A 16,158-nucleotide genomic window follows, 5' to 3' on the forward strand; every position below is an offset into this window, starting at 1 on the left:
TCAAAACAAAATTTGAAATTTGGGTCAGTGAGTTAAAAAACGATTTGTAAGTACAGTTAATAAAGTTCTCAAGCATCAGGGTCATACAAGCTGAGCTGAATTCCACAAATCACACTGGTTCAACAATATATTTGAAATAGAATTTTCTTCCAACTGCCAAGACAATGACCGAGAGATGGAAACTTCCCGACTGTGTGTCTCTGTGTAACCAGTGATGGAAGCACCCTGGCATATATCAGCTCATAGCGGAGGGTCGCCGCGGACCCCGTGTCCTTGGTAAGCAATAACCTCATCACCCACTAGACTTCCTGTCTTATGAAACAACGATGTCACGATAATTCCCCACTATAGGAATTATGATTTAAGCAATCCAAATATTTCCCAAACCCACTTTTTTCCTATCCTCTACAATCCACTCCCGCCGTCATTCGACCATCATTTGACGAATGCTGGAAAAAACGCAGCCTCCTCCATCCCAGACATTTTATTGTGCGGAAGGCTGACGAGTATCAGCAGTGTTAGTCGACTATCTGCTGCAGGCAGCTCTGGAAGCCAGCAGTGAAGTGCCTGCCTCCAACTAGACTTGCACAAGTCTCTAAGGCAATAATTATTAGCTTAAATCATAATTTCTAGATTATGTAAATAATTAGACAAATTGTCCACATAAGAGACTGGAGTCCTTACTGTCCACATATCTAGACTTGCCTATTAGGAGGATAGAATTACTACACATCCATGGACTTTTCTTTCAGGACAGCCTTGGAGCAAGGCTAGCCTCCAACCACCTGCACATGTTGCGCCGGCCGCCTGTTGCCGTCACTGCACTGACATGCATCCAATGCACATGCTGCAGTCTACACTTCCTGTACTAAATGTTATAACAACGCAGTTTTTGCACATAGCTGTGTTTGGTTCTGCATTATCAGGTCAACAGAGTGACGTGGACTTTGAAACTTTGCCAGATTTCCACAACACATTCCTAAGCAACAGAAATTCCCAGGAAATGGGAAAATATCATTATTTCTTAATCAATGTCAAACAGGCAGGAAATCCAATGTTGTTACCTACTCTAAATGAAAATCAATCGAAAATGTACAACTTCGGCTCACTCTGGCTAACCAACTTGCAGAATATCGGCTCAGGAACCTTTAACACATTAGCAGAAAAATCCAATATGACCACACTCTGGAAAATCACAACAAACTTTCAATGATTTTCTTTTCAGATGCCTAGAGGGTCCCCTAACCAAAGCAAAACTGGTCAGGCTAACAGTAAATTAATCATATGTTACAAGCATTTTGTTCAGTCGCCTTCACAAGGAGCAATCAATTTCACTGTTGTCTGGCAAAACCGCCATAGTGCATCCACAGCTAACTCCGCCTGGAGCCTCGCAGTGTTAAAAAAGCATGAAGCTGTTTTTGTCATTGACATGGATTACGACAAATTTGATGAGTCCTTAGTCTGTGAAGACTAAACCCATGTTTACAAAGAGGGCTGAACTAATTGTTATAACACTGCCGGAGAGTTCGTTGTAGTGGCTTCAATTCAAACATGGCCATACAAAGCTGTTACGTAAGCTTGCTGTTAATTACAGAGCTATTTCAAGTATGGAGGCACTTGGTGCAGATGATCTATATTAAAATTCCTTAGCACAGGGCTTATTAATTAATAAAAATTCAATAAGGGTAATGTTGTGTTTTTGATGAGTCTCAGGTTTGAACATAAAAATACACATTTACTGAGTTCAGTTTAAATCCTGTTTTATCAGTCTGCCGATACTTGAGGACACTTACAGTGTATGACACAAAGGCACAACTATGTGAGGAAATAGTCAAGCTTATGATATTTACATTATATGTATTTAAGAGGGTCTATCAAAACTAATTATTTTAATTCTGAGCTTATATTATACATGTATATGTATCTATGACTTAACTAACTGATAACTATTTTAATATTTTTTTGTGCAGTCCTTTCATGAGATTGAGCTTTTCTGAGAGTTTTCACTTTCCAAATAAAGCAAACATCGAGACATCAAGGAACATCTACTTATAACTTATAACAACAGGTCATACTTCCTAGTTGCTGACTGTGAAATCCCCACTGCGTATATATGCGAGAGAGTCTGGGGGTTTTCCAGCCACGCTACCTACATGACACTTAACATATGTGTAGCAGCCTTGAGTTCATCCAGGTCAAGTGTGCTCACCGCACAGCCAGGTAATGACAGCCCAAACTACAGATAGTCCTTCCTTTACATGAATATGTTTGGTTTAGTTTCTAGCAATCTATCTTATGATGGCATTTAGCCAGAGAGAATTATTTAATTTGTAGCTTGATAGCGCCATGCTAACTTGTTGACTATGAATAATTGAAAATCAATTTTTCACAAAATTGCCTGGATCTCAGATTCCCTGTAACAATAAAGTCCATGACAGGCCAATCAACTGATAAAACTGCCCTTTGTCCTTGAAACCATCACAACACAGGGTGTACATACTCGGAGATATGCAGGCCCTGTCCTAGAGGTAAACCACAAACCCAAGATACCAGCCTCAACATAATGCATTGCATAAACCACTAACACCCATAAACATGGCTGATGATTCCACTCAAAAGGTTCCCTGTACACTCAGTCAGATTTCACTAAGCTGTTTTTCCCAGATTACAGAGTCCACCTGGACTTATGATGGTGAGCTCAGGACGTGGTTTATATAAGTGCAGGTCTACTTTAGATAATGCTTGTTGAGGAGGTTATCAGCCTTATCAACACGGCCGGCCGGCCCAGGCCTCCAGCACGGACTACACTTACTGCAAGGCACACATAGACAAACAAATGCGTGAATGGAGTCACATTGCTGAACAAAATACACCAGGCTTCGTGCATTTCTAAACTATTGATCAATGAGTCATGCATGATGCAATGTTTTGGTTAAACTGAAAAGAAATCATTCGTTTACGAAGCAAGTATTAGATTCATTCAGAACATAAAACGCAGAAAGTTTAGTGGAATTTGAACCTGAAAATAATAAAAAAGATAAGTAAATAGTCATGCAGAAAAAGATGAAAGTAGAGGATAGACCAGGAGCACTACTCACAGCAATTTTCATATCAAGAGTCCTTATGATGTTAGTGGGGTCCCGTCGCAGGTAACCTACCGCGTTCTGAGACATTGCTGTCGTCATCGACTTAGGAGCAACTGCACAACTCATAGTAACTGGTTCTTTGACAATCTAAAGTGACAACTTCTCAAACTGGATAACAGCAACTACCAAGTGTCTTCAGTTACTTCACCTCAGCCAGCTATACAAACTCAGTGAGACTTTATCACAACACAGCTTATCACAAGTCCTCTCTCTCCGCTGGCCCAGGCATTAATAAATGCAGCCGCTTCACCGGGATCTAAATATACCTCTGAGCAAGCCTCTAGCCTAAGGACGGCCCTCGCTGGTGTAACCCTTCCTGTTGCTTAGCAGTTGCCGAAGTCCCGCCTCCCAGCACAGTCACCCCACCCAATGCCCTATATGGAACAAGACGACACCTTTGTGTCTTGAATGTGTCATCTGTGAGGACACGGCCTCCGGATGTGTATTTATAAATGCAGTATATATACGGCAGATGATAGCCGTCACTGCCAGATTATTGATCTGAAGACTGAGGATTGCCCTTTCCTGGTTAGGGCAGTGGTTACCGCTGTGGTTCTATATTGAAAACTTCAAAGCAATCAATGAATCAAAGGTCAGCTGATGAGATGAGTTGATGATGAGACTTGCGTGTAGTTTCCCCTCCACTCATCTGTACTCGGTGTCCAGTGTCTGCCGAGTACAGAGAGGTGACGGTCACAGACCACAGGTACACCACATCTAAACTGTTGTACACTAAGGTCAAGGGGTCCTGTGTGAGGACTAATGCTGTGCTAGGACTTAAATCAGCTGCTCCCTCCTTCAATATTTAACTTTTAAATAACAGGAGATATCATGACAAGCACTCCTAGACTTTCATTTATAATTTACTATTTATCAATATCATGCTGGTAACATGGACTGTTTGTATATGCAGATGTGTAAAAGTGTTAGTCTTAGAGTTCTCAATTTGTCAATAAAACTAAACCAATACTAGCATGAAATTGGGTGAAAATTACACTTATAAGATTTTGAACAATTCAAAATTAATCTATTAAAAAGAATAAGAGTGTTCATGTTAAAAAAAATTATATCATGTTGTGATTTTCAGTAAATAACTCAAAAGAATTAGAGTGTACTGGTATTTACTGGGATGAAGAATTAAAGTGTACTGGTATTTACTGGCATGAAGAATTAAAGTGTACTGGTATTTACTGGGATGAAGAATTAGAGTGTACTGGTATTTACTGGCATGAAGAATTAAAGTGTACTGGTATTTACTGGGATGAAGAATTAGATGAGGATAATCTTATAAAAGATTTAGAATTTACTAAAAGTACAAAATAAACAAAATCACAATTTAAAATTCGGCCCAGTGTTTTTTTGTGTTCTAACATTATTTGTCAGTTATTTGTCAGTCATTTAACCAGCAATGATCCCATCTGGTACACACAATGTTCACCAACATCAACTACTAGCATCTGCTGACCTGTTGAACTACAGTGCACTGAACCAGAAACACCAACTTCATAAACCAGGTCATCTGATGACACTGCAACTGCTTGTACCAATCATAGTGTTATTGCGGTATAACCAATAAACATGTCCAGATAAACGGTATAACCAATAAACATGTCCAGATAAACGTAGGAGCTGACACCAGCTGGAGACAACAATCACAGCAAGACTGACACCTGGGACCAGGACAACAATCACAGCAAGACTGACACCTGGGACCAGGACAACAATCACAGCAAGACTGACACCTGGGACCAGGACAACAATCACAGCAAGACTGACACCTGGGACCATGACAACAATCACAGCAAGACTGACACCTGGGACCAGGACAACAATCACAGCAAGACTGACACCTGGGACCATGACAACAATCACAGCAAGACTGACACCTGGGACCAGGACAACAATCACAGCAAGACTGACACCTGGGACCAGGACAACAATCACAGCAAGACTGACACCTGGGACCATGACAACAATCACAGCAAGACTGACACCTGGGACCATGACAACAATCACAGCAAGACTGACACCTGGGACCAGGACAACAATCACAGCAAGACTGACACCTGGGACCAGGACAACAATCACAGCAAGACTGACACCTGGGACCATGACAACAATCACAGCAAGACTGACACCTGGGACCAGGACAACAATCACAGCAAGACTGACACCTGGGACCATGACAACAATCACAGCAAGACTGACACCTGGGACCAGGACAACAATCACAGCAAGACTGACACCTGGGACCATGACAACAATCACAGCAAGACTGACACCTGGGACCAGGACAACAATCACAGCAAGACTGACACCTGGGACCAGGACTACTCTCCCAGCCAGCAATTCCATTTTCTGGATATTCGATAACATTTACAGAAATATTTAAAAAATAATTCAAAACCAGAAAGACGAAAACTAAACAGCCAGTTACAAGCCATATATAATCAGCTGTGTTGTTGAATGCCACACTAAGCAGATATACCAGCTATAGGACTGTGGCCTGTATATGAGAGTCTGGACTGGACAATCCAGTGACTGAGACAATTAGTGAATGAGTGAGTTGGGTTTAACAATTCTTTTAACATTAGTCCAGTTATATCATGGCGTGTCAGCTTAATGTGGGAGGAAAGCCCGATGTGATGCAGGTCTCAGACGTTTACCACTTCGGTGAAACCCACGAGCACAGGTATGGTGCTGACAAACCTAGAAACATAATCAGGGCGAACCTGGATTCGAACCCACAATCACAGGTTTCTGGCGCGCCCAAGGGACGCAACTCTGCACAGCGGATCACTGCGCCTTAGACGCCTTAGACGACTGGGCCACCTGTGCTCCCCTGAGACAGTTAGCAACGCCCCATGCTGTTATGGTATGATGGTACTTTGTTTGTTGTTTAACGCCTCACTCAGCAATATTCCAGCTATATGACGGCGGTCTGTAAATAATCGAGTCTGGACCAGACAGTCCAGTGATTGACATCATGAGCATCGAATGACACAATTGGGATACGATGACATGCATCAACCAAGTGAGCAAGCCTGACCACCCGATCCCGTTAGTTGCCTCTTATGACAAGCTTAGTCGCCTGTTACAGCAAGCATGGGTTGCTAAAGACCATTTCTACCCCGAATCTTCATGGGACGGGTATGATGATCACCGAGGCATCCTGTCTCGCCATTCCCCCGACCCATGTTGTGGACAGTTATCACGTGAAACAAGTGCCACGGGAACTGAGTCCGACACACGATCAATGCCCACGTCCTTAGGGTACACTGACGAAGATCTATACTTTTTATTCATTTGTTTTCAAAACTAAATACTGGCCTGAAATTCAATGTAGGTGGTCCAAAAAATATATAATAAATTTCAACTTGATAACTTACCATAGCTTGTTCAATCTTGTTGTCGATGGCCACAGTGCTGGATCCACTGCAAAACAAAACATTCCTCTGTAAAAACATGCTTCATTAGAAAACACTGTTAGAGACAGTCACTGTTGTGATGTGGATCTCATTCACGACCTCACCAACACGACCTCAGTAAAAGGAGTCTATTTTAGCAAGTGTATCGTGTTGTATCGATACAGAAAAAAACTTCGGTATCATATCTTCGCATGAAAACTCACGATGCAATAATGTATCGTGCCACCCCTATACACCACTTTGGATGGGGATATTTTTAACTTTTCATGATACACATCTTATAACATGTTTACTGTGTATCAAAATAGAATGACATATCGGATTATCTCTATCAAAGGTTAAGTAGAATACTATGACATACAAAAACACATCTCATGAATATACAAAACATGACATCCTCTATAATACAGGCACTTGTTGCGCCTGTCCTAACCAGGTGCTAAATTTCAGCGTTAGGAATTGGCACTAGTCTGGTAGTCTTTACCAGACTGCCCAATAGTAAAGGTATCGTAAGGACAAGTAGAAATTGGCCCATTTTAAGGGTTTTGCTCTATGTTATCATTTTAAGGACTAGTGGACAAAAACTGTTAGTTTCTAACCAGGTGCTTGCTGGAGGTCACAGTGACATGATGGATATGACATGTTGAACAGCAACTAAATGCAAGTCTTTTTACTTTTACTTTTCGCTTCCTGGATTTTCTAGGCCAACTAAAACAACATGATACATTTAATACTGAACAGGAAGTTTGAAAAACAAATCCTGAATATTGTATATCAATGAAGACATATTTTTATATATATTTTAAAAAACATAAGCTCATAACATAATTAGTCTTACCATGAAATAAATAGGATGCCACAAATATATGATGATCTCTCACACAATTAATAACTTAAATAGACGAACATTTAGTTGATGAAATCTTATATTACACAATATCCTTCTTGAGCTGGCTAGACTTACTTTTGTATGTGTTTCTAGATTGTGTTTTTTTCATAAAATAAATATATTCCACAGTCATGGTGCAGGACTATAACTTAAACAATGACACATATTATTTTAATCAAACTTTTCTTGAAAGATTTCAATGCTTGAACAGTCTCAATAGGCTGCCATGACTCTCCCTACATGCGACACCCCCTGGTGAGGCGTGATCACCGACCGACGGACGGACCCTCCCACACACAGTTCAGGTGCTACTGTATTCACACTTCAAACATGGATCTGATAGGCTCGACATGTTTGTTGAGCCAAACATACAATAATCAATAATCAACGGCATGTCACACCGTGTGAACAAGTGGGTGTGTCCCTCCACTGGGTGGAGTCGTGTGACCAGAGCGTGGCTGGTAGGTCTATTATTAGCTAGATCTGACTCACTACCAGGAAACGAAAGCTGGGTCTCCCCACTGCTTTCGACCGTCATATTTCTACTCAAGCGGATCAGCCTAAGGAAACCCGTCCTGTCGGTGATGATCAAGGCATATTTGTCCGTACTGAAGAACCCGGATCTCTTACAAGAATAGCAACAATGGATTCCACTACGAACTAATTTCAGAGATTTGAAAAAAATAATATTAAACAATATATCTCAATATATTTATCATTATCTGAAACAGCAATGGTGCCAGGGTCAACTATTAGACATTAAGAACTGTGTTTGGTGTTACTGCTGATAATTAACACGACAACCACTGCAAATATAAGACAGTCTTGATATTGTATCACTATAAACTCATTTAATGGTTTTGTGAATCTGCAGATGTCAATAACAATGTTCAGAATGTTGACATACCAAATATTGGACAGGAGATGAGTTTCATGATGTAGCATCACCAAGCACTGTCATCTTTAGTTTCACAGCGTCAGGAAACACCATCCATAGATTTTTCATCTTGCAAGTAACTTATCATACAACTCACTTGGAAACTTGACATCAGATGATACATTCTACAAACAACATTTCACTTATATCACACGCTTTAAATAATTAGACCATCAACTCATCTTGTTAATCAGGAAGTGAGACCAGCTACTTGTGGTCGTATAGAGGTGATGTTGATCTTGTGTGAGGATTTCATGTGTGACTGTTTGTTGTGTAACGCCGCACTCAGCAATATTCCAGCTATATGACAGCAGTCTGTAAATAACCGAGTCTGGACCAGACAATTCAGTGATTGACATCATGAGCATCACTCTACACAATCGGGATACGATGACATGCATCACCCTAGTCAGTGAGCCTGACAAACCGATCCCATTAGTCGCCTCTTACGACAATCATAATCGCCTCTTACGGCAAGCATGGGTTGCCTTAGACCTACTCGAACCAGATCTTGCTTCATGCAGTTTAGAACATTCCAGCTATCATAGTAGCCGAGGACACCCTAACTGCTGGGCTACTCAAAGACATCCTCAGGTTTGAGATAACAAGTTAGTGCTCATAGACGCAAGGCCTGCTATAGTTTGATGAACAAATCACCCAACCATGGATTCAAACCAAGGAATTTGCACTGCATTAACAATAAACCAAAACAATAATGATCATAATAATAATTTGTCCCACACAAGCCTACGACTGAAATCCAGTGCTGTAGGTAAAGGGTGAGCTCCATGGTCCCAATGGTCAATTATGATAAATTTAGGGGTCCTGTGATAAATACTATTGCCAAAATTGAAAGGGACGCAAGGACCTCCCTTAATTGCTAACATCAATACTTCATCTCCAACCAACACTACACATGAAATGCAGGGATATTATTGTGGTAAGATATGAACCGCACTTCACGACCTCGTGAAGGAATTATTCCATAGAAACACTGCATCTAGTGACCATGTACCACCCACCCTGTATAGAAATCACCGTACCCAACTCACAGGGTAAATACCACACTGCACCAAAAAACTCCGCCAGATCTCGTTCCACAACATTCCCACCAGAGCCTATGACAACCACATGTGCTAGCCGCTGTGTATATTTTGATGTCTTGATCATGAGTCTTCTCACACCTCCAATCTCTAATTGACCGAAGTCAAATACACCCTAGCCCCTTCCTGTTAAGTCATTCCACGTGTGACGTACTTTGAACAAAGTGACGTCAACCTTCCCTGCCTTATAGGGAGAAATATGATTGTGTTCAGTCGTGAGTGGCTCCGTCATTGTTTGCCAGTTCCCCAGTGCACGATCTGGCGCCACACTGCGACCTGTTTACCTATGCTTGTTGGAATGTCAGCTCCATGTGTTTCAAGCCCCTCACAATCGAGGCTTTACTGTTGCCAATCCCTATGATTTCATAGCTAGCATTCATAACACCTGCTCAAAGCATACATAGTTTTAACACTGACTTCAGAGACTATAAATATCGCTGTAGTTTCTAGTTCTTTTATAGATCTCTAAATGAATCGACATTTCTTTGAAGTAGACAAAGTAGAAACAGTCTATGGATAACAACTTCTTTATAATAGTTTCATAGCAAGGTTTCGTTTTTGCTCCTTATACTGTTGTCAAGCAAGGCTGTCTTCATTTGTGTTAATTTTTCTCCTTATGAGTAAAGAATGTTAGAACAAGTTAATATATAATGATCCATTCAGTTATTTGTTAAAAAGAAGACATGTCAAGAAAACAGTTGAGTCATGTTTGCTTGTTTGTTGTTTAACGCCTCTCTCTGAAATATTCCTCCTACATGACGGCGGTCTGTACATAATCAAGTCTAGACCAGACAATCCAGTGATTGACATCATGAGCATTGATTGACCCATTGGGATACGATGACATGCATCAACCAAGTCAGGGAGCCTGACCATCCAATCCCATTAGTCGCCTCTTACGACAAGCATAGGTGGCTGAAGACCTATTCTACCCCGGATCTTCACGGGTCGGTTGAGTCTTGAAGGATATTAATTGATCATAACACATTTAGTGTTAAAGCATATCCTCTGCTAAATATCTACCAACAGGGGTAAACAATGTTTTTATCTCCATGTACTCATGATGGCATTGTTGAGAGACACATCAAAGTGGTCATGCTTACGTCACAACAAATTTGTGGCAGGTCACTGACATCTTTAACATGTAACAATTCTAGGAAAATAAATTTTGAAAAGGCATAATATTATACATGTTAAATGGACAAAAATATTATCCTTGCTGAATACAATTAGAAACGAACCCTAAGCACCGGATGTGATGTGTGACAGTCAAAATTGTTGGCGAGATATAAAACTGACAGGTCGTTTCATTCATTACCGTGTCCCGTCAGCCAATCAGAGCTGTCTTTTCATGAGGAAGCAGACATATTTTTACATCTCAACGATCACATTTGGTATTATTCCCATTCGGAGTTAAGCCAAAACAAAATATTGCCAAAAGTCCCCCTACTCCGCTGAGTCGTTCATGAAGTCAAGACACTGAGTGTACACAGTTTTAAGTGCTGTTTGTCGGGAGGAAGCGAGACAGGGTGCAGATGAATGGCGCCACGGCCTGAACCAGCTTGCCATGTTCCCCAGTTGGTTCCTTTCTAATCTGCCATGGAAAGCTGACCTCGGGGTCTGCAGAGAACCAGACCTCACATCCAGAGCAAGTTTTCAAGTTCAGATACAAGCTACATACGTCATACAATATGCAAATAGTTCGGTGTGTAGACTTTAACCATACACACACCGACGTCACTTTGACAAAAACATACCTTTTGAATGTAAACAGGTGATGCAAGGTATTTAAAAAAACAAAGTTTTATAAAAACACACAGGCACCCACGCAATTGACAACAATGTTTATTTATTTAGTTCTGTTGTTCATCATGATCTCAGGGTGTATTGTTTACAATGGGTCAGGTACCTGTGGATAAGTTTTTGAAATAATCTTATATCCCAACAAGACAGTCAGGCAGGTGACACATAAGCGATCTCCAAAGTTACCTGCATGCAATCAGACATTATTAATAATGAAAAATCGCAAAATAATGAGAGACAAATGAAATGCCGTTGATACAATGGCAAGGTAGACGCTGGGATATTACCCAACACCTTATAGATATGCCATATTCGACGTAATAAGTGCCAAGGGCACTCTCAAAATTAGAAATAGGGGGCTCTTATTAGAATGTTATTTTGGTGGAAAAAAAACACAGTTGAAAGATAAATTTCGTGGTTTGTGCCCATAATTGAGGGTGCTTATTACACATGAGTGCGTATTATACACGAATAAATAGGTCTTGTGTACATTGATCAGTCGGAATTGCTAATTGGGATTGTTCACTAGCCAATATATTAGCCAATATCGCCGTGGGCGTTGATCATCTTCAAGAAGAACTGCGTTGTGCAATGTTATGTGCATTTGGGGCCAAAATATGATGCAGTCCTGACACCAATCTCACCCCGCTCTATAATGCATAACTATTACTGGAGCCCTGGCCTTAACCACTGGGCTACCCAAAAAATAGAGATGATAATTTGAAGATAATCACTATGTAAAAAAACAAACTCTAAACAATCTCATATACCTTATTGAATAATTGTACATCATTTCTGTCAAAACACCAAAACTAACATCGTAAACATTTCTTGATGCAAGAACACTGATCATATCGGAATCTCCACAGAGGCAACATCAATATTTGTGTCATCTCACTCAAACACATTTACCACCCAGAGAAGACGTGTTGCCTGCACCGACGCCACCATCCCCAGCACCCCACGTCGAGGCCCATCTTCCACACAGTCAAGCGATGCATGTGGTCTCTCTGGGAGAACTACCATCCCTATGTCTTTGTCTAATTATAAATTTATCAGTGTCTTCGCCCACAAGTATTGATTCATTATACCCTTGTGATATGTGGTCAACACTTGTGGCAATAGTATTTGTTAAAGATTAAATTAAATTACTGTGTCAGAAGCCCCACAAGATTAGTGAGTTTTAGCTTATTCATCAACTTTAAATACAACCAGTAACTCGTTTCCTCAAGTTAAAGAAATCTTATAAACTCCAAAATCTCCAACCCCAACAAGTTCAGGAAATCAAAACGTGACGTTTTTGGCCCAAAGCCACAAAAAAAATGTCATAAGTCAGAGTCATAACAGTCATATCAAAGATCTTGAACAAAAGAAGTTAGATAAAACAAACAGTACTTCCTGTCTGAGATCGAGGCATGAACCTCAAGCCACAAAAACCAACAAAAACTGGAAAGAAAGTTCTCCACTTACTTCCTGTGTTTTGGATTTTAATGCACAGATGCAAACCCTAAACTACTGAACATTACAAACTTCCACGGAAAGAAACATTACAATCAGCAATTTGTAAGAGTCAGTTCCTTTTAGCCTCGGCCAAATGGGTAACACTGTTCCAGCTGATTGATGTGTAGGAGAAAAGCCAAATACTTTCTTCAATGATCAACACTCCACGCCACTGATAAAGAACCAGAGCTATTTGTGCAATACAACTGTCGTAACTTGTCTACGCTAATGACACATACTGATTGCGATTGTTGTACCGCCTTCCCTTCAAGAAAGACTTACGTTAGTCGTAACTCGACAACAGCAGCAAAGCAACCTACGTAACTGTTGTACCGCCTACCCTTCAACAAAGACTTACGTTAGTCGTAACTCTACAACAGCAGCAAAGCAACCTACGTAACTGTTGCACTGCCTACCCTTCAACAAAGACTTACGTTAGTCGTAACTCTACAACAGCAGCAAAGCAACCTACGTAACTGTTGTACCGCCTTCCCTTCAACAAAGACTTACGTTAGTCGTAACTCGACAACAGCAGCAAAGCAACCTACGTAACTGTTGTACCGCCTACCCTTCAACAAAGACTTACGTTAGTCGTAACTCTACAACAGCAGCAAAGCAACCTACGTAACTGTTGCACTGCCTACCCTTCAACAAAGACTTACGTTAGTCGTAACTCTACAACAGCAGCAAAGCAACCTACGTAACTGTTGTACCGCCTTCCCTTCAACAAAGACTTACGTAGTCATAACTCTACAACAGCAGCACAGACACTTACATGACATCCCAAACGTTTAGACTTCTCGCCACAGCACTATCATCACATTCTGCATCAGACCAACAACCACTGAACTGCATCTCCAAACAGCTCCAGATGCCAAGTTAAATCAACATTAGGCTATCAACTTTTTACAGTGCTGTCTAAATCCAGACAGTGTTTAGAGCTCTCTCGACTTCAGTTTTATCTGTCCCTGGAAGTAGAACTTCAGGGCATTTGACCCGATTATCTACCTCCGGGCTACCCCATCAACAGCTCTATTCCATTCAGAGATTATTTACAGCTGAAACCTAAAGAAACACTGGTCAAACGCTTATTTGTGCTGCAAAGTGTCGGAACTACTTCTCCCTTGTGAAGCCTGGATACTGAGACTAATGACTAACCCAGAAAAAAAAGACAAATGTGTGGGGGATCATCTCAAAACTATTTACACAGTTTCTACTCTCCTCTTGTCTGCAAGTCTAAGTAGGCCATTCACTTTGTATTTGTTGGTTTACAAATTGTTTGGGCTAAAAATTCAACGTAGGTGGTCAAAAAAAAGAAAAGAAAGAGAAACATTTCAATTTCCAGATTTGTACCAGGGGTTATCTTGACCTGTTCCAAGGCCAATATTAGTCCACAGGTCTTTAGCAAATATCAATTCCCAATTTGAATTAAGATTTCGCAATTCCTCTGAATTTACTTATAAACAAAGAAAATTCCAACTTTGATTGCATTTTCCCCCAATTTTCCCAACAGTGCCACTTATTTTGGAACCTTAGATGAATCCCTGTAGTATTTCTACAAATGCAAAACAAGTTTTAACAAGATACCGATTGATTGGTTTCTTCTTCTTGTTAGAATAGGATTTTTATACACATTATACACCTTTTCTTACAACCAGCGGTAATAAAATTTCAAAAACAATTTCACTATCCCTAATTGTAAATCAGAGTCGGACAAAAAAATATCTTGTGAAGTCATTTTTCTTTCTAATTTCAGGTTGTTGTTTTTTTGTCAATTGGTTTTGTAAACCAACAAAAAGGATCATATGGCATTCCATTAAAATATATATAGTCCCAGTAACCTACACACAAACGAATGTTTAAAACAAATTAAAACCTTTCTCATGAAGAGTCCTGAAACTACTTTCCATGTTTTGAGATGGTCCCTGTCATGAACAATCCACAAGCACCTTGCAGACACTGATAGACAGACTTATCTCAGCATCAGCTGAGGAGGGCAAGCAACTCACCACACAACTGTCAGCGCTGTGAGTGAGTGAGGGGATAGTTTCACCACTAAGGATCAAATTAACACAATAACTGTGAACCACTGATACAAGTTGTCAGAAACTTTGTCCTGATCAACACAAACCGACATGAACTACCTTTCCCTTACAGAAACTGGTAAAACGTATCATCAGTTCTCATAACAAGATCTCCTGAAGTACAATTTCGTGTGTGAATCACAAAGTTTTGCAGGTGTAGGACAATTCTTTTAGCCAAGAGAACCGTGAAGATCCGGGGTAGAATAGGTCTTCAGCAACCTATGCTTGCCGTAAAAGGCGACTATACTTGTTGTAAGAGGTGACTAACGGGATTGGGTGGTCAGGCTCGCTGACTTGGTTGAAGCATGTCATCCATCCCAGATGTGTGGATCGATGCTCATGATGTCAATCACCGGATTGTCTGGTCCAGACCGCCATCATATAGCTGAAACATTGCTGAGTGCGGCGTTAAACAACAAACAATTATTCACCCACCAGCCTCTCTCAAATTGACATGACATTCTGACAAGCTGCCTGGAGATCAAATATCCACTTGCCAAATTTTCATGCTGTTTTTCAGTACTGTCTATCTTTAATTTTATCCTAATAGTCGTGGATCTTTTAAGAGTTTGTGTACAGTAGTCGTTATATGGCTAAAATATGGGCCACGCGCCACTAAATATTAACCGAATCCCTTGTGTTTGTGGTTATTCTTAACATGCTTTATATAAATGTATGGCTAAATAGCTGCAATTACATCCTGCTCAGAGTACCCATAATGAATTTCCATCCAAGAAATTGACTCTACATATTCCTGAGAGCTAAACCATGTTAAACAATTAGCGTGTGGGTAAAGCTTTAGATCCGCTGAACATCTTTGTACGGTTACTGTAGATTTAGCATCATAAGGATATAATTCAATAACAAGCATGTGTAATTGAATTCACAATATTAATAGCTGTACGATATTCTAGGAATGAACAACTACTGGTTAATTGAAACCACAACCTAATCAGCTATAAAGTTATCCCCAAATCATTTAATAATCTAAAACAGCTTGGAGATGCACAATTTGACGTAACGCTTCTGACAAATATCGGACAATCATGTTGGGAGAGAGAGAGATAGAGTGTTTGTGATACACCGCTATAGTTTAACATGGATACACCTTCCAGACACAGTATACTGACTGAGTCAACCAGTCCTTGTCTTATCCCCTTCATGCTGAGCAACAGTCAGGGTAACAACAAGTTCCATCTATCGGTATGATGGTCTCTGGGCAGACGCTCTACCCACTAGGCCACGGAGTCGGCCCCTTGACAGACGCT

The 16,158-nt window shown here is 40.5% G+C and overlaps 1 protein-coding gene across 3 annotated transcripts in view; it reads right to left on the reverse strand.

Moving 5' to 3' along the window:
* Positions 1–16,158, reverse strand: part of LOC124114577 (TSC22 domain family protein 3-like) — an 83,739-nt gene that overhangs the window by 5,771 nt on the left and 61,810 nt on the right. For all 3 annotated transcript variants that reach the window (XM_046475201.2, XM_046475202.2, XM_046475203.2), the window contains one exon: positions 6,536–6,581. In XM_046475201.2, coding sequence (XP_046331157.1) covers positions 6,536–6,581 — 46 coding nt within the window. The remainder of the gene's footprint in view (positions 1–6,535; positions 6,582–16,158) is intronic.

The sequence above is a fragment of the Haliotis rufescens genome, unplaced genomic scaffold, assembly GCF_023055435.1.
Source record: "Haliotis rufescens isolate VD_foot unplaced genomic scaffold, xgHalRufe1.0.p SCAF_88, whole genome shotgun sequence".
Classification (NCBI taxonomy): Eukaryota; Metazoa; Mollusca; class Gastropoda; order Lepetellida; family Haliotidae; genus Haliotis; species Haliotis rufescens.